Source organism: Boleophthalmus pectinirostris, unplaced genomic scaffold (genome assembly GCF_026225935.1).
Source record: "Boleophthalmus pectinirostris isolate CB_2022bp ecotype Guang Dong unplaced genomic scaffold, ASM2622593v1 HiC_scaffold_11, whole genome shotgun sequence".
In the NCBI taxonomy this organism is placed as follows: Eukaryota; Metazoa; Chordata; class Actinopteri; order Gobiiformes; family Gobiidae; genus Boleophthalmus; species Boleophthalmus pectinirostris.
In genome coordinates, this window is record NW_026570994.1 from 6,763,026 (window position 1) to 6,782,774 (window position 19,749).

Sequence of the window (19,749 nt, forward strand, 5' to 3'; positions counted from 1 at the left end):
CAAAAATGTTTTTAAAAGACAACCATACCAGTGTCTCCACATATTGGACTGATATCTTATTGCACTGAATCTCATATTTGTGAGTGATATTATTATTTCATTGTCTGATTTGTTCGGTCTGCAGATAAAACTGTACATTAAAATTCTTAGTGCAGCTTGCAAAGTGTTCACTCGTCGCACTCGTCCATCGTGGCCTCCTCAAAAGCATCCGTACAGTGTCATTGTAGACCACCTGCAGTCTTTGCAAAGTCTTTTTTTTTATAATTAGTCCAGAGGTGGGCTGTGTACAACGGCGTACAATATAATTTAAATAATAGCAACTTTACATCCTTTGTACAAGAACCAAACTTATAAGAGTATTTGCCTGAGCTTAGAGCATCCTACACTGTCTATACATAACATCATCATCTGTCATGTCCACAGTGATGATACGCCCCAGATGTTTAATTTTTGTTGTAAGAGTTATAGTTCTTGAGGAAACTTCGATCCAATGTACCTGTGCATATGTGACTTATGCATGTCTAAAACAGATACATTGTGATGTTTGTATAGTGTTTGTATAGTGGCATAATGCAAGCCCCAGAGTGGTTCTTAATGAATCAATAAATAAAATCAAATAACAATTGAACAAATTTGGAGCAAATGTGAAATACACCTCAAGAAGTGTTTTAGCCCCTTCACTCTTCAATCTCATTAAGGAAAAAACAGTATGATTTTGTGACTTTTAACCTGGATTATGGTCTTGACATGCTCTGATTTGACAACCACAGACTCAGTTTATTTGAATTCAGACTTTAAATTCTAACTTTTGTGTTTGTTTGGGCTATGGGGACAGGGGGGCGTGGCTTTGCTGACGTCCATGCCCTTGCTTACGTCTTATGTGAGATACTGTCAATTACTATAGCTCCAGTTTTCACTGGCGGGAAAAAATGCCATCCGCATGTAAACAAACCCTGTTTGCGTCCTGTGCTCCAGATCCATAACTATACATTTGACCCGCCATGCTTCCCCTTTAAACCTTCTCTTTAAACCCTTTGAAGCGCTCCCTTTCTCGACGTGCTCGGAAGCCAAACGCCACATATTGGGTTCTTGTGTATTGTTGTCAAAGTCAATGACACGCTAGTTGGGGACTGCTTTGTGCAGCGGACATTTTCTCACCCGCTGCTTGTATGGGGCCGAAACGCAACACCGACACCAGAGACCTGTTGGCTTTCCCTGATCTCGGACACAATGGCTCCCGTCCTCTCCTCTGTGAATGTGCGGGGCGGGGCGTTTTTGGGGCACTGTGTCTTTTACAGGATTGATTTACAGTTAAATATATCACATCTTATGCATTCCTTTACACAATAGCGTATAGGCAGACCATTTAAACCAGTACTTGAATTGATTTTACATTTTATTGTCCCCGTAACTTCTTGAAATTCCTTCTGGATCAGTAAAGTATGTCTGTTTCTTATAGTGCATTGTTCGTTGATTCCTCAAGCAAGTAGTACGTGAGGCTGCCAATCTGTGCCATCAGTCCCTTCGACCACCAACCAATCACTAACATACACACATTACATTTAAAATAGGCAAAGTAGTTGAAGTGTCTTGCCTAAGGACACAACTACAATATACACTAATCACTGCTGCCACACTTATAAAATCCCTATGCGCAACTTTTCTGGTGGAGGGTTTGTCACTTGCTTGTCTTCATTGAAATGTTATTGCTTTGTCTATGTTCCACAGTATAGATTAAACCTAAATCTATCTCAAGGGAGACGGTTATTTACACAGACTTATTTTGACCTCAAGAGCTGCTTATACCATATATTTGTACTGGGACAAGAGACATTTTGCTCAACTAAAACTGGGTACAGGACCTTTACAATAATCAAAATACTTTATATTTATTTAATGTTTGCTTTACATTCAAAATAGTTCAAATTATTTATGCTTTCAAAAATTGTATAAAGTAAATTTTTGTTATATAATGTAACCCAACACCACTGTGTTCTATCTGTAACCTCCTCTGGACCAGTTTTGTCTTGTGACCCACTACTTTTAACTGATATAGCTAGGGGAGTGCAGAAATATCGAAATACTGATATATCGTATTGTTTAATGTGATGATTCAGCATCGATATCGGGGAATGCTGCATCGATATATCGCCAAGAGTTTTTTTTGTGTGTATATTTTATTAAATTATTTTGTTACAGTGCTACAGTTTTGTTGTTTAGTGAAAGGAAACTTGTTTATACGACACATTTGACATTTTCACTGTTTTGATGATTAAAATGTTTGTGTTTCATATGAACTTTGCGCAAGAAGTGGTTTAACAAAGACTTTTATATTATCTAGTATCACAGCCTTTGTATCAAGGTATGTATTGTGTTGGCAACTTCTTAAGGATACCCAGCCCTAGATATAACTGATATCTGACGTCCTTTAGGTACAAGTACACAGTGAACCAGCATTCCAAATATCCTTGCTTGTTGCAGATGATTTAACGTTTCACCTCTCCCCTCTCCTCTCCAAACATCACCACCATCACTCTACCATCTTTCCACCTCCTCCCCCTCTTCTCTTCTCCCATGGTGGCTCTGCAGACCGCTCGCCCTTATTTGCTTCCCCTCACTTCTAAATGTTTATTGCAAACTCCGTCTGCTTTGTGTTTCCCTTCGTATTGGCATATCGGCATTCTCACACACAGCTGTCCACCTCTGCAGCTGTCCAAACAAGCACGGCTCTAAACCCAAGCCAAACCCCAAAAAAGTCCGCCTCCTGGATCTCTGGATGTCTTCTTCTCACACAAATTGTCACTGGATCGGCGCAGCGTTGGAGTTCATACACACAGAAGGGATCGCTTTGTGTCTCCTCAGTTGTGGGCCTTTGTTTTGCAGCGGAGTTGGATGAGCTAATTAGAACCAAAAGTTGTGGTCGTAATTGTAGACTCGGGGCTGGTGTGAAGTAGGCGTTTTAAGAGGCATATTTTGGTCATCAATAAATGTTGTAGCTGACTAAACACAAAATCCAGATCTTTCTCATGTGCTGATTCCGCTTCGTACGGCCTTTAATTTGCAATCTTTGACGACGTAGAGCGACTTTATATAGGCTTTATATATTTGCTGTGTCAACTCACATCTTGTTCTTTTTTATTGCACTTGTAAATCTCTAAAATATCGGTACGAAATGCAAACATAAGCAAAACGTCTGGGTCATGCTAGAGCGTTGTCAAAGGTCGAAAATTAGATTATATATCGAATCTAGATAAGATATCGATACTAAAAAGTCACATTTAGGACAGAAGTGAACCTTCCTTGAATATCTTTAGAATAATCTTGAGCTGTATCAGAACAAATATAAAAGCACATAGACTAGTATATGCCCATGGACCACTGTGGAACCTACCTGGACCACTGATACTATTTCTATTCCCTTATATGTGTGTAATCCCTCAAAGAGTTGTGTCATTACTTTTTTTACACATTTTAATACTTATTATCTACTTCATTAAATGGACAGTAGCTTTGCAGGTAGTAGGGGGGGGGGGTCCAACTAGCCTGATTCATCAGCCGGTTTCACTTTGTAGAAACCGTCTGACCTCACAGCATTAGAATTTGTTCGCTCGACGATAGGTGGGTACTTTTTTTTTTTTATTTAATCAATCGCTGCTATTTGGTCGTAACGTGATGGGGCTAACTGGTATATTAAGCTTTTCCCAAACCCCGTAGGAAGAAGGGCAATAACGTCTTACCCCTTGATAAAATTCACTAAACATTCTCTTTATTCCGGCTTTAAATCCTTGATCTTGAGAACACAAAATGTATGGCTCTTTGCTGATTGGCTGGTGCCCGAATTCGCACTTCCGGGGTTTTTGCAAACCATCTAGTGTATTCTGATTTCTGACCTAGTCGCTGGAGAGAAATGAAATTGAGCGGAGGCACTAGGTGGCGCCAACCTGGCTAGGGTCCACCACCTGCTTGTCTCCGTGGATGTTATTGCTTTTCTTTGTTGTTGTTTTTCCACAGTATGGCATTAAACTTATCTATTTCTATAGAGATAAGTAAGCCACAAGATCGTGCACACATGAGAAAAATGATCTTGTGAGTTTTTTTCTGCTGAATATACCTTTGGCTTAGATTAAAAAAGAGTTAGGAGTTGGTGAGTTGCACAATTTGAGAAGCTTTAGTTCCAAAAAGCAGTACTACAATAGCCGTGAAAGTATTACATAAAAAAAGTACAAATTGTGAAACCATAATTGTGAAATCTTTGCACTGCTTTTTTATTACAAACTATCTCAAAATTTTATCTTGTCTTGTTCTCATGGTGTGTCTCCTCTTATGAAAACTGAGTCTCGTCCCACTCCTAGAGGTAAAACATTTGAAAAGACACATACTGTAGGGCCGAATGATTTGAGAAAAATATCGAATTTCGATGTTTCTGACAAGCTTTGCAATTACAATTTGTTCTATGTTTTAAAAATCCTGATCAAAGTTCAGATTTTAAACACAGAATTCCAGAAGAATTCACAAAATGACTGAAATCTGAACTGACAAACGAATACCAGAATCACATTTCAGAACATGTTTGTACAGATAACAGTACAGGTTTAGCAGTTTTTATGCAGAATAACACAGGAAATGTTGTTGTTTGTTTAAGGAAAGGAAATTATGGTACTTCAAATAATTGCAGCCTTTGTGATTTGCTAATTGTGTCCATTCAAATTGTGATTTTGATTCGTTATGATTTAATCTTGCAGCCCAACCGTACTGTGGAACATTCCGGGCTAAGAAATAAAACCAGGCATGTTTATAGTTCATCACCAGTACTATGAGTAAAAGATTCAAATGTATTACTATACTGAAATGCCTCTTGAAATGTTTCATTTAATATTCTGGGGCTCTAATAAAATAGATAACCTTTGTTTGTGGTCACAGGTGATTAGAAGTTGTTACGCACTTTTTCAATCTTTGGTCAGATGCATACTACCAGAAAAAGCTCAGACACACTTTTTACATTTCTTCTTTTTTTATATGATTATTTACATTGTACATTCATCAAAACTGTCAACATATGAAACATGGTGAACAAAAACTAAATTCAAAATAACTCTGAATTGGTTTTTCGATTTAAAAATACCCATCCTTTGCTCTGAAGTCCAGTTTGCACTTTTGGTATGTCTTGACCCATGACCATTTCAGGAGACAATTCATCAAGAAGCTCACTGAGAGAAGGTCAATGGTTTGCAACACTGTCAACAAAGCAAAGGGTGGATACTGTGAGGAACTGAATAGAAAATGTAAAAAAATATTGAGTTATTTAGCTTTTTCTTTGTTTTGTAATTCCATACATCTTACGTTATATATTTGATGTCTTTCGTATGTATCTAAAATGTAGAAAGTCAGAAATGTAAAGAAAAAACTTTTAACTGGTAGTGCACGTACGTTATCACCATTTTTCACTTTGTGCCATCTCCAAGTCTGGATAACAAATTGTGTATAAAAATCAAAACATTGCATGGAACAATAAGCATGAAATTAGCATTTGGACTAATTACGCTTTACATTCTAGGAATCGTACGGGAAATGGCCCACAAGTCGGACAGCAAGCTCCAGTCCATCTCCACCACGCGCCTCAGCCCCCAGCACCACCTCTGGTACGTCACGCCTTTTTTACCCCAAATAAGTGCCACTTTACCGGGCGCCCCGCTGTATCTGCCCTCCGCACGCACTCATTTGTCCTGCGGTCGCGAGGTGCCAGTGGAACTACAAGAATGGCCGCCGCAGCTCTGACTCGGCACTTCTGACACAGCTTTGGGTGATTACAATCAGACTTTTTCAGACTTCATTTTGTAAAAAGGGCTCAGCTAAATTAGCCGGCAAACCACATCTTAATTTCGAACATGTGTGGCGCTACGAATGCTGGCATCTCCCCGCGGTCTAGTCTGTTGTCACCTCGCTATTCAGCTTTTCGACGCTTGTAAACAGTAGCACGCTAGCTAACTGTTTACCCGCACGGCCATGTTGTTTTGCGAAGGTAAAATGTCACATAAAAAGGCTAGGCTAAATGCTAAGTGTGCTAAAACATGCTAAATGATAGATAATTATAATAAATAACATTAGACAGAATAATATTTACAATGTTATTTAGAAAACAACAACTTGTGCCGTAAAGTTTTCTGAAATGAAGCATGAAATAGGGGAAGACAGTCTTATAAATAGAGCTGCGGTAGTTTAAATTCCACTCTAGCCGCTTGACACTATTGTCGTGTCCATGGGCAAGGCACACATCTTACTTGTGTGACTGACTGCGACCATACCTGCTTGTCAATGCCCTATCTTGTCAGATCTCTGAAGCTTAGCAAAGTTGGGCCTGGTTAGAACGTGACTGGGGAACCGCTGGGAAAATGCCGTTGTGTCCTTAGGCAAGACACTTCACTCACATTGCTCAAACTTAGTTACTGATTCATGGTTAGCTAATCAACCAGAACTAGACTGCGATGTGTGAGTGACTGGCGGTTGTAGAGGCTTGGAATAACCTGTTTAGCTTGTAACGCCATTATTATGAACAATAGCCACACACGTAATAGGCTTTTATATATATTTAATATTGCAACACTGTTCACTGTTCACACAAGATCATAACAATTATACTAAACTATTATTCAATTAAGGTCTAATAATCTACTTTACTTACTATTACGTGAAGTATTGTGAAGTAAATCGTTTTGCTGTTCCAAAAGTGCAGACTAAGCTCCAGTGTACACTTAAAATATGTACAAGAAAAATGAGTGGAACATACAGTACATTAAAATACTATTACATAACATTGCAATGCTCACACAATGTATACCCTCTCCTTTCCTGGCCACCATTACTACTCCATTATCCCCTTTACCTCACTGTTAATGGCAATACAACCCCACACCCCTCCCCTCTCTCTCTCAGTGCCCAAGTGTTTCCATGTGAGACAGAACAGCACCTGCCCCACACTCTCTCTGTTATCCCAGCCAAAACACTGTCTGCTCCTCCGCTCTGCGCCGAGTGTCCATGTTGACTTTGGTCCTATGTTCAGACACGCTGTAGATACATAATAACTCCAACTCCAAATCCCGCAGGCCCCTGGTGTGTGAGGACATCCAGGACGACGTGGAGGAGGGGCAGCTGCAGTTCTTCTACATCCTGGCGTTTGTCCTGCAAGGTGACATAACATCTGTTTTTTTCTACAACAATATTGGCAATGCTCGCTGTCTCACGAGAAAATAGTGTTTAAGCAGCTTTGGTCAAAAAGAAAAGGCGACTACATAGTCCATAATCCTTTCTTTTGTGTTAATTGCAGGGTTTCAGATGACATCACAACGTTCTATCGATACACATGATACAGTGAAACATGCTGGGGGTGTTCTACATGCATCTCTATGGAGGGGTGTTCAGTAGTTACCATGGTGACACAATGCAGATCTTAGCAAATGCAAAAAAGTTTTAAGTTTGTCTGATAAAACCCCCAAAAATACAAAATGGATTTAAACAGACACATTTTCAGGAGCCTGTGATCAGTCCGAGCATTCATGGTCCTGTTTAGGAGTTCGAGTTTCAACAAAAAAACTGAGAGTGACAAACTGAAAAACTGTTCTTTACGATCAGATTGCATTGAAATAAAGTTCAGATTTAACTCTAATAAAGCTTCAGATAGAGCAGTCCCTACAGTTAGCATCACATCCAAAGTATCAATAGGTTGATAATATTTAAAGGGACAGTCTGGAATTTTGGACATAGGACCTCATTTCTTAATGAGCCAGAATGCTGAAGACGTGTGGAGACACTTTTTAAAATAATCCATCCAGTCCTTGTATTTGCAGAGGTCGCTGGTGCTAGGCTAGTGCATGTCAATGGCCATAGTTAGCCTGCCACTAAAAACCTTACCCACTCCACAAAACACCTGAAAAAATTCTGTTATTACACCGACTGTCAATGTAAATGTCTGTTGATAGAATAATGTTTGGAATAAAACTAACCCTGCATCGCATGTCGAGGGACTATTTTCTCAGCAGTAGTGAAATTTTACTTGGCCGGTAAGGTAGGTGTTAGGTGATATTACTCCGCCACTGCCAAGCTTTCTATCAGGAAGTACAACTCGCTTCTGCTGCTCAGACATAAATTCTTCAAATACAAGGTTGGTTTTGCTTCTAAAATTATTCTATCAACACAGACATTTACATCAACAGTCTGGCGTTATAATAATAATAATAATAATGTTTTTAGTGGCTGGCTAACTATGGCCATTGACATGCACTAGCCTAGCACCAACTACCTCTGCAAATATAAGGACTGGATGGAATATTTAAAAAAGTGTCTCCACACGTCTCCAACACTCTGGCTCACTAGGAAATGAGGTTTATGTCCAAAATTCTGGACTGTCGCTTTAATACAGATGGGAGAGCATCTAAAATGAATATTGTTAAAATGCTGATTTCTGTTGTATTATATCGAGCCTGATTTTTTTTTTTATCTGGGACTAGAATCTATAGCTCAACATATGTATTTATTTGGGAAATACTGTAAAAAGTGAATCAGCTTTAATATAATATAATTCCTATACACTTTTGTTAAGCAAAAAACACACTAAATGATACTTAGCTGACGTCATCAACATTGCCTGGGGTTGTGATGTTAACTGTAGTCTCCATTCCGTCTGGGGCTTTGTTAGGCTTAATCTGATCTTTATTTTAACACAATCTAACCGTAAAGGACCGACTTAGTTAGAATTACAACAAGTGAGCGGATTGGTGCTGTTAAACAAGTCTCAACGTACAATTATACTTTATATGTTATACAACATGAACACTCGTAGTGATCACAGGCTCCTGAAAATATGTGGTTTAAATCCATTTTGTATTTTTCTTGTGTTTTAAAATGTTTGTCAGTGTTTGTTAATTAACGAATGTGTATGTTTTATCACCATGGAACCCGCTAAACATTCAACCATACAGATACATGTAGGACACTCCCTGCGTGACATGACCGCAAAGTATTAATTCAAAAGTGGGTCATGACTTTTTAAACTTTAGGCTCCGATGTGTCACTCGATGTTTTTCGTTGTTACGTCGTGCTTCGAAATTAGGTTAAATTTTGTGATCTGGACAAACGTTTTCTAGAGCGAATGCATTTGGTCGCCCGTCCAAGTGTCTTCTTCTTCGGTTCTGACCCAGCACTCAGGTACAGTTAGAGATTTGGTGTCAGATTCTGTTCATTTGGACAATAAAAAGCTGTTTAACAAAGCACTTACGCAACAAAGTTAGTGGAGCCCATTCACAAGTAAAAAAAAATCACTTTCCGATAGCACACAATGGATTTCAGATTACATAACCATGGCTACAGAGATTTTAACTGGTGATTTCCTTCGGGATCATTTGTTGTGTGTCAGATCACAATACAGCATTTCATAGGCCAGTATAATTTAATACAAATTACGGGGAGCAAAAATTAATATTGTTTGTAATACAATGAGTTCTAGAGATTTGTGAATGATAGAAAAGGTCAGGTTCAACATTTGTGTGTTTACTGTTTGGACGTGTCATGGCAAAGTACAGTATTATCAGTATCAGACGAACTGGCTCTTGACTCATATCTGAGAGTATGACTTCATCTATCTGTCCATCTGTCTGTCTATCTATCATCTATCCATCTATCTATTGATCGATCTATCCGTCTGTCTGTGTCTGTAGGTCAAGTTTATCTGTTCATAGGTCTAGCTGTCTGTCTATCATCAATCTATTTATCTATCCATCAGTTTTTCAATTTATCGATAGGTCTATCTGTCTATTAGTCTATCTATCATTCAGTTTATTTATCTATTCATTGTTTTATCTATCCATTGGCTTAAATATCAATCACTTATCTATCTATCCATCAGTCTATATATATTATCTATCTAAACGTCTATCTATCCATTCATCGGACGATAGATAGATAGATCCGTCCGTCCGTCTGTCTATCTATCGTCCATCGTTCTATCTATCTGTCAGTCTATATATCATCTATCGGTCTAATCTATTTATCCATCAGTTTATCTATCTATCCATCTGTCTATCCATTCATCACTCTGTATTTTTATCCATTGGTCTATCTATCTGTTCATCAGTTTGTCTATCAATCGATCGATGAATCTGTCTATCTATCCATCAGTCTATCTGTCTCTATCCATCATCAGTCTCTCTATCTACCCATTCATCAGTTTAACTATCTATCCATCAGTCTGTCTATCTATCTGTCTTCCATCGGTCTATATCCATCGGGCTCTGCATCTATCTATTTATCAATCTGTCTTTTTATCTATTGGTCTATCTATCCAGTTTGTCTATTCATCCATTGGTCTATCTCTCTATCCATCTGTCTATCAGTTTATCTGTTTATCTATCCGTAGGTCTATCTGTCCATCTAGCCATCAGTCTATCTATCTATCCGTTGGTCTAGCTATCTAACCATCCATCGATTTATCTATTTATCTATCTGTTTGTCTGTCTATCTGTCTGTCCGTCCGTCCGTCCATCCATCGGTCTATCTGTTCATTCTTCACTCTATCAGTCTATCTGACATCTGTCTGTCTATCTATCCATCTACAAACTGAAGCTTGCTGAAGTGTTTATCTCCTGCACTAATTCCTCAGTGCACATTTTTGTGGGTCATGGAGGACCGTAGGCCACATTCCTGTACAATTGCTCCCTGGGTAAATACACAGATATGAGGAGTGCTTCAGGGGACTATTTACACACTTCATGTTCAGCTGACTTCTGGTACTGCTGTCAGAACACTACTCCTCACAAGTGTAACCTACCAAATTAAAATAAAGGTCATGCATAGTTTAGAGGTTAACTTGGACTTTGATTTTTGTAGTAAAAGCAATTCAAGTGTAGAATTGAGCCTGGTGAAGGTATATGGAGTTTAAAGCCATGTAGGAGTACGTACTGTATTGCTACTTATAATGATGTCATAAGGTGCAATGGACTGTTTTTAGCACTTAAGAAGAGTACATGACCTAAAAATGCTGATTTCTATGGGTATAATAAATCAATGTTTTTCATAAAGAAACAAAACTCAAAAAGTCAGATTAGGATTCTATACAATAAATGTTGATTCTAAATAAAGATTATATCATTGGTTTTCATTGAATTATTTAGTTTTGAACCAAAGCAAATTATTTTGAACCAAAGCAAATCATTTTTATATCAAGATTTAAAGGCAATGTATGTAACTTGTATGATTTTATGGACATAAAAAGTTAAAACAGTACTTTGGGACATTTTCCATGGAGATAGATACTTTTTATGATACTATGGAGGATGATAGCCAAAGCAACAACATTTCCATCGAAACAAATAGTTGGAAGCCATTCTCCAGGCCAAATAAAAGTCAAGTTTGTGAAGATGCAAGCCCACTCACCTTAAGGATGCATGTTTTTTGAGTGCAATAAACACAGCCAAGCCAATAAAAAACATGCATTTATCTTAATGTATTTTTGGACGAAAAGGTTCTACTTTTCTGGTGCAGGGCCTGTTTTTTCCATGGAGATGTTATTGCTTTGTCTGGAATGTTTTACAGCAGGGGTCATCAAACTGAGGCCTGCGGGCCGACTCTGGCCCTTCACGCCCCTTTGACCGGCCCGCCAGCCCCTCTGCCCGTCAACACTTGAACTGGACCTATGAGGCAATCCTCAAAAGTTGTCTTGGCCTATTTTTTTAAATGAATTTTTGGCAAATAATAACACATCTGCATCTTGTATTTTGTTAATTTTTTCAATAAAAAAAATATATTTATATGTAGTATTTATATTTGCATTTGAATTATTATATGATGTATTTACTTTTGCTGTCGAATTTTTGTCACCTGACAAGCCTGAGATCAAACTGTGAGAGTCAATGCACGCACAGAGTTCTGTAGTGCAGTTAAGGACAGCAAAATGACTCATGTTAAAGTACGAAAAGTTGACAGAGTGCAGAGTCTGTTTTCAAAGAATATAATCAGGGTCATACAATTTTGTGACACGGCCGACCTGACCCCGGCCCCCATCACTGTCAGGAGCCATAATGTGGCCCCCAGAGAATAAAGATTTGTGACCCTTGTTTCACAGTATGGTATTAAACCTTTCTGTCTTCATGGAGACCAAACCAGACCAAGTTACAGGTCAGATGCAGCTCAGATCTGTGGAGAGGTTGGAGTGGTCAGAATGCCTGTTTTTGAAGGTATTTTTGGCCTATAAAACCACCTGTAATTGAATAACTGTAAAGTAGAGCTGTTTAATGTCACACTATGGAACATTCCAGGCAGAACAATGATATACTCATAGAAACAAGCAGGTGACAAACCCTGAACCAAAAAGTTACATAGTGCATAGTCCTTTAACATAAGTACAAACTTTAGATGGAAACAAAAAGTTGACAAATATCTTTAATTTAATTCAGGTCAACAACATAATTTATTTATTTTTTTATGTATACCGGTACATGTATGAGACTTGAGAAGACCACTTTGAGAAGCATTGTAAAGTAATCTGAAAAAAAAAAAAATCATCTTTGTACTTCAAGAGATTAGCTGTAAAGAATTGGGTCAGCCAAACGTGACCGTACAGTAATCCATATTGTTTTGCTAATTCCTTTATTCCCTTTACCTTGAACTCGTGGACTTGGCCTGGTATGTACGCCTAAGTACAGTAAGCTCTTTAGCGACTAGCCCCCATCCCTTCCTGAAGCAGTAACTGGAGCATAAACATTTTTGTAATATAGTTTAGCATGGGGAAAACACGCTAACGTCAAAGCCTCTGTATTCTGGACATATGCACCGGATATGAACACGGGAAATTAAACGAAAAGCGGACATTGCCTTCAAGCTAAAACTCAGATATTGGAATACTAGCTAATGTTAGAGTTCGCGAGCAGTTCCGCATCCCATTTCGCAGATTTGCTATTGACACGCTAGCGCTAACGTACACTTCTTTGCGTTTTCTTACAGTTAAAAGCATGCTAACTAGCAGCGAGCAAGAATTTAAAGCGCGGTGACGGGGGCAAGCCTAGATCTGCCCGGTGCGCTTCTCCAGGGCAAAACTCATGAAAAGGAGATGAGTTTTTTGCGATTTCTACAGCCTCTGAATGGCCCCGACCACTGATGCAAGATTACAGGATAAATCACAACAGGTTATTAATCAAAATGTTATGTGGAAAGCAGAAGGAAGGGCCTGTAAATGTCAAAAGTGAAATACAACAGCTATTGTAGTACAATTTTTAATGCGATTTACTGGTAGACAATTAGACTAAACTAATAAGAGGTTAATGGAGTGTAAGATGTCTATATATAGCTAGGGTAACCAGATTTCCAAAATAAAAAACTGGGACAGCCCCGGTTTGTGGTGGTTGGTAATAATAAAATTGTGAAACGAGCGCGTAATTAAGGAAAATTGTTCTGCACTCTGCACTAATTTGAGTCAGTATAGTCACATTTTCTTGGTGTTTTTGTCATTTTTATGCAGCTTTTCTGTTTTTTACCTAAACAGTGACAATTTATGCATATTTTTACTGCTAGGAGGTATCAGATTGGTCAAAAATAAGGACACCTGAGACATTTGTTGTGGAAAAAAAAAAAAAACTGGGACAAATCACTGGTTTTGTATAAATCTGCTGGAACAGGGGACATAGGGCTCAAAACTGGGACTGTCCTGAGTAAATAGGGACGTCTGTTCACCCCAGTAGATTTACATTTTAGAGGATATTGACGATAATGAATTTAAGTATTTTTAGAAGATAATCACGAATTTAGCATCTTATATTTATGGAAATTAAAATGAATTAATTTTGTTTGTTTTAAATGTTTAATGATGAATTGATGAAGGAGACACTGTCACTGATGAAATGTTGTTGTTAGAGATGGTCTAAGGTGAATAGTTTCTTTAATTTTGTACCTGCCAAAGGACTGAAGATGGAAAAGAGCTTGTGGGCACAGAGCATCTTTTCTCTCTGAGATTAATGTTTTCTGTGCACTGTCCTTGTTTTAAATAAAATAAACAACATTATTAGGCACTACTAGGTTCATTCTCCAGTAACTTCTGGCAGTTTTCAAGCACAGTTTTCTTTCTTTCTTTAGACAAAAATATATGGCAACATATTCCCTTTTTACTGTTGATGGGATCAGACTGGTCAAAAATAGAGACCCCTGGGATATTTCAAATCACTGGTTTTGGATAAATGTGCTGAGACAGGGGATACGGGCCCTCAAACTGGGAATGTCCCGGGTAAATAGGGGCATCTGTTCACCCTATATATATAGCTAACAATTAAGTTTGAGAGTATCACGATGCTACAATTTCAAACTCATTTTAATTAAGCTTTAATTTCGATACTAAGGCATAGACTCGATGCGAGTACTGATTCTGATACCACAAAAAAATAAATAAAAATCTTTAGACATTAGAATGTGATTTTCAACATTACATGGTAGTACTTTCTTTTCTATTCCCATGTGGCCTTATATCTGTGTAATCCCTCAGTGGTCCAGGTAGGTTCCACAGTGGTCCACAGGCGTACTACTCTATCTATGTGCTCTTGTACTTGTTCTGATGCGGCTTTATTTTTTTTGTATCTATACCTGTTCATACTTTTGTCCTTGATCCATTTGCAATAAGGTACAATACTATATAAATAAATAAAATAAATATATTTTTTTATTATATATATATATATATATATATATATATATATGTGTGTGAAATCTGTCTAATCTTAGCATACATTTAAAAAGGCTTCTGATTTTCTTACACTTTTCTGTTGCAACACTAATCACTTTAATACTCATAATGGAAGTCTTTTTTTAGGTTTAAACCAACTGGATGTCTGTATTGAAACTGGCAACCCAGGTCACTCATTCTCATCATTTTACTTTTTATAATGGAGTTTTCCATGTTTTAATTTTCATGTTACGAGATAGTTTAATACACAATACTCATATTTCTTAAAACTGACTCTTATGAGCTTTAAATCATGTTGTTACCTCGTCAAAATATACCTCGAGTTGTGCTTTGTTTCATTCACACATGTTTGAGTAATACTTTATTATTAGTTTGTCTACATCTCCAAAGCTCAAAACTGCTCTGTTCCACCTTGTGATATCATGAAGCGGTGTTTTTTAAGTTAACAGCTACTTTTTAGTTCACTAGAAATTCTTGGGCTGAAATCAACCAAAGGAGTCTAATGAAGGAGTATGGAGTTTAAAGAACTGGGTTTATGCAGGATTTATGTGTTAAACATGTGTGAATGAAACAAAACACATCTCCAGGTCTGTTTGTGATGAGGAAACTACATTATAATTGTGGTGTGTGATTTTTAAAAATTGCTTGATATAGTCCCTTTAAACTAAGAGTAAACAAAGCCAGATACAATTTGTCAAAAAGTCGACATTTCCAGACATACTTGATCTTAAAATGTTTCAGAGTTTGTATCATTATGTATTACTTTGCACACTGACTCATATTTTCTCTTGTAGAGGAATTCTGGACTCCGCTGACCGTCCTCGCCACCAGGGAGACTCTGCACCTGCTAAGAGAAGACCACCAGTGGAGGAAGAGCGTCATCGACCCCACGTCCAAAGGAAGCGAAGAGCCCAGCAGCGGGGGCGTGACCGTGCTAGAGACTCAGCCAATCAGCTGCGTGAGCTCCATCGTCCTCTGGCCCACAGACTCCTGCAGGGTGGACATCAAGCTTTATGACGAGGTTAGTTACAGTTTGTGTATGATTTAAGATTATTAAAAAGTACAGGGGAAGTGTACTTTTTAGAACATCAGTATTGTCAAATGAAGATTGGGGAATGATTAGCTACCATGACACAAATGTTAGACCATTTTGATGAACAAAATTTTATTATTTGCTACCCACAACTAGTGGTAAGTGTAAATATTCAGTAGTCTCTGTAGATTGCATTCATAACATTCAAGGGAACCAATACTGAGGTAAAAAATACTGTCTAAATATGATCTTGGCAAGCAGAATCAATCAATCAAACTTTATTTGTATAGCACTGTTCATACAATTGAAATGTAGCACAAAGTGTTTCACATGCAATAGAAAAATTACAATGATTAAAAACAACAGTAACCCCACCCCCACCCCATGGTTTCTTCCATAAATACAGCAATTTAGACAGAAACATAAAAACATAAAGCTCCTAAAGGTTAAAGTAAACAATAAAAAAAATTATAAATAAAAATGGAGAGCTAAAATTAGATGAATATGAAGTAAAAAAAATAATTAACATGAAATTTGTTTCCATTAAAAGCTAAATTAAAAAGATATGTTTTGAGTTTACTTTTAAAATTATGAAAACTTGCAATGAACCTCAGTGAGTTTTAGTTTGGACTCTTAGGACAGTTAAAAGATGACTACCTGAGGTCCTGACAGTCCAAGATAAAAGCAGGTCAGATAAATAAATAGGACTAAGACTATTAAGAGCTTTATCAACCAAAAAAAGAACTTTAAAATCCATCCTTAAAATTGATCTGTAATGGTCTGTAGTTACTGGACCTATCCTCGTGATCCAAAAAGTTCAGTATCTTGCGTACCTTTTTTTTTTTTTTTTTATTTACTAAAGGGTAACAAATTAGTACACAGTAAGTTAGATGGTATTAAGTTAAACGTTAGAAAGAAAATATTATGGATAAAAACCGTGACTCACCCATAGAGTGCTATTGCCCTCCTGAAAATGTGCCATCTTCAAACGCTGGAGTGTGTGAACCTGACCTATTCAACCTAATTGCTAGTCTAAACAGATGACATGCACCTTAAGATAATATCTACTCTACAAGAGAGAGGTAAAAGGTTAACTGCCAGCAGTCAACTTCATGTATAAGCACATTCAGTTGATTTTTGTTCTTGTTTTTTACTGAAAATGTACAGAAGAAATTGGATGCTAATGTACACCAATTAGTTTTAATTTTGATTTTGAAGGTGCATTGTGTAACTTTTCTAGTTGGAGGGCCCGTCAAATGCTTTTCTCTATGAATATGTTATTGCTTTGTCTGGAATGGCTTATTTGACCAAACAAGACTAAGTTACAGGTCAGATCTGTGGAGAGGCGACCGCACTCACAGTCAGAATGCCTGTATTTCTAAGTATTTCTGAGCTATAAAACCTTTGTAATTTGTAACTTGTAATTGAATACATGTACAGTAGAGCTTTTTAATGTCATACTGTGGAACATTCCACACAGAATGAGAAATAAAAAGTTACACTAGTGCATCTTTAATTTTAATTAAATGTTTTTATTTTAATTTTAATAAGTTACATAGTGCACCATTAATTTAAATTTTAATAAAAGTTACGTAGTGCACCTTTAATTTTAATTGTATTTTCAATTTTAATTTTAATCAAAGTTACATAGTGTGCCTTTAATTCTAATTTTAATTTTAATCAAAGTTACACTGTGCACCTTTAATTTTAATTGTATTTTCAATTTTAATTTTAATCAAAGTTACATAGTGTGCCTTTAATTCTAATTTTAATTTTAATCAAAGTTACACTGTGCACCTTTAATTTTTATTTGAATCTGCAGGCAATAAATGTCCCTGTGTGTACAATCCCTCTATCATCCAGGTAGAATCCACGGCAAATGAAGAAATTCAGTTTGTCCAGTCAACAAATGAATGTCCCAGTATCTCTCTGGGGTCTTATTCTGTGTAAAATCTGCTAACCCTGTACTTTAAACCTCTGCAAATAGAGTATAAAATACATGGGCTCCTTGGATTACAGTAGCAGTTCAGATTTCAGTCTTCTTTCTCATTTTCACACAACTGCAAATCAAATCACAAGACTTGTACACACAGACTCATTTTCAAACCTAGAAATTCCTCGCGACAAAATCCACATATCACATGACTCGACAGGTTATCCTCCTCCTTTGCTTTCAAATCCAACCTGTTCTTTTTCCCCTCCAGCTATGACAATTTCCACACGTGTTTTGGTGTCGTATTCCCAGATTTGAAAAGCTCACGTTATAACCAGGTAGAATTACGAGTTAAAAGCTGTGTTTAAGAAGCCACGGTTTGCTCTGTTTATTGTCGTAAGTGGACCAAATGATAATGTAGGCCAGGAGAGAGGAAGGATCATTTCAGACGACAAAACAGGCCCCACATGAATACAGGCTCTGCTACTGAAATTATACTTTTTATACACACTATGTAACACTCTGATTTTCTCCATGGAGATCTTACTGGTTTGCTTTGATATTCCACAGTATAACATAAAACTTCGCTATCTCCATGATGACGCCAAATTGTCTATCTCTAAAGACAAACTTTGAATCATTCGCCATAAAGGAACTGTATGTAAATTTGAACTATCTATGTTCCCAGATATGAGATAAACATTGTCAAATCAGATATAACTTTAACTGATTCAATTCTAAAGCTGACTTATTGACTTGACTCATTTATTTATGTTTTAATTTGGTGTGTAATTTGGTTGTCAAGTTGATTATCCAGTCAGAAAGCAAATTGAACCTCACACAAGTCTCTCACTGGGGTTGCCAGTTTAACTATGACAAAATCTGCGAAAACTGATAAGATGGCCCAGTTTTCTTCATCTATTTATGAATTGCCTATTAATTTGTGTATTATAACTTAAGACAAAAACAAAACAAAAGTAAGAATGATGTTTTTTAGTGTTTAGAGTCCCGTTCCCCAGTGGAAAGCTTTAGCAGGTTGTTGCTTCTGAAACCATGGTTTATCACATGCCCAGTGTCGATAACTACACCGGAAGTCGTCACCATGTTTCCAAACATCTTCAGTTAAGCGTGAATAGAGTCTGGAGAAAGTCTGAGCTTTCACATGAGGCCTGTTGTGTCCATATACTGAGAATGAGGCAAACTTGGATGTGTCTCTATCTGCAGGTTAAGGCTCTGGAGACACAGGTTCAGTTTTGATTGTAGAAGCTTTTCTAAAACTGAAAAGTGCAGGTTACATACAGTTCTTTTAAGAATTTACCCCTTAACTAGAAGATGTCTAGTTCAGTCCTTGCACTGTGCTCATTTGTATTTTGAATTTATTCAGGGAAATTCTCTTGTGATGCAGCATCTCATTTTCAAGATGGACCAAAAACATACAACATAAAGTTTGCACATACACATAGTTCCACAACAACACATTAAAACAAGAAAATACATACATACATACATACATACATACATACATACATACATACATACATACATACATACATGCAATACATATAATACATACATACAATACAAATAAGGACATGGACAAGACAGGACAATTTTGCATGGAACATAATTTGCTTCATCGGATTTTGAATTTTAAATGCCATTGAATTTTTCACTTTGAATTATTATTTTTTTAAACTGAAAAATCATGTTTGAATTATTTTTATTCTACATTTCTTCTAAATATTCTCTGCAAATATATTCAAGGCATCAAATTCAACAATCAAAATTCAGAGTTCAAAATTTGTACTTGAAAAAAATTTGCAGGAAGGATCCAAGATGCCAAGGCCTCCTCACTCACACATGACTGATTGGTTCTGCCTTGGCATTTGGATTTTTGCTGTAAAATTTACACTCTGAATTTTGTCTGTTGAGTTTGAAGGCTTGAAAATATCTGCGCTGAATGTGAAATTTTTATTTTAATTTTGAAACATTGAAATTGAGATTTAAAAAAACCCCAAAGTGGTTCAAAATCTGATGGAACAATTTATCTTCCATAATTTTGCTCACATC

General features: G+C 37.1%; 1 protein-coding gene across 1 annotated transcript in view; it reads left to right on the forward strand.

The window, feature by feature from the left end:
- stk11ip (serine/threonine kinase 11 interacting protein) overlaps positions 1–19,749 on the forward strand; it is an 80,339-nt gene that overhangs the window by 56,105 nt on the left and 4,485 nt on the right. The window contains 3 exon segments of the mRNA XM_055163365.1: positions 5,555–5,639; positions 7,101–7,183; positions 15,508–15,734. Coding sequence (XP_055019340.1) covers positions 5,555–5,639; positions 7,101–7,183; positions 15,508–15,734 — 395 coding nt within the window.